The sequence below is a fragment of the Formica exsecta genome, unplaced genomic scaffold (genome assembly GCF_003651465.1).
Source record: "Formica exsecta isolate Colony F162 unplaced genomic scaffold, ASM365146v1 scaffold388, whole genome shotgun sequence".
Lineage (NCBI taxonomy): Eukaryota > Metazoa > Arthropoda > Insecta > Hymenoptera > Formicidae > Formica > Formica exsecta.
In genome coordinates, this window is record NW_021851121.1 from 44,847 (window position 1) to 45,484 (window position 638).

The following is a 638-nucleotide window of genomic DNA, read 5'->3' on the forward strand; positions in this document are numbered from 1 at the left end:
CTTTCCCTTTCTCTCTCTTTCTCTGTCTCTCTCTCTCTCTCTCTCTCGCTTTCTCTCTCTCCCTCTCTTTCTCTCTCTCCCTCTCTTTCTCCATCTCGGAAAAGATTACTTTTCATATTATTATATGCGTTTTTATATTACAATATATACGTTTCATCGACCTAACTTTGTATTTAAATTATCAACGTTAAATACTTCCATAATTATATTTTTTACATCTCATGTTATTGTGTTTTGTTTTGCTTGTTTTTCAATAATGTTAATAACAGATTGCTATCAATTTTTATAAATGAATTAGAAACAAGTTCCGGTGGATGACTATTACGATGAGTATCAAAATTTTCAACCGGTAGTGGGATTTCGTCGACCCATTATCGTAAAAGAAGAGTCGAAGAAAGAACAAGACTTAAGCAAAATTCCTGGAATTCCTGGGGTGGATTATCCCATTTATCATACAGTGCCGCCTACGAGTTTTTCTTGCGCATATGTTCCAATCGTACCAGGAATGTATGCAAATGTGGAAACTGGTTGTCAGGTACATATTTATACATATATACTATATATATTAACACAAACTTTATATAAAAATAAAATTAGGAGAGAGAGAGAATCACAGTAGTAAAATTAACACTATATAT

At 32.6% G+C, this 638-nt stretch overlaps 1 protein-coding gene across 1 annotated transcript in view; it reads left to right on the forward strand.

The window, feature by feature from the left end:
* Positions 1-638, forward strand: part of LOC115239576 — a 5,736-nt gene that overhangs the window by 2,748 nt on the left and 2,350 nt on the right. Inside the window, exon 2 of the mRNA XM_029814172.1 lies at positions 299-535. Within this exon, the coding sequence (XP_029670032.1) occupies positions 299-535 (237 nt within the window). The remainder of the gene's footprint in view (positions 1-298; positions 536-638) is intronic.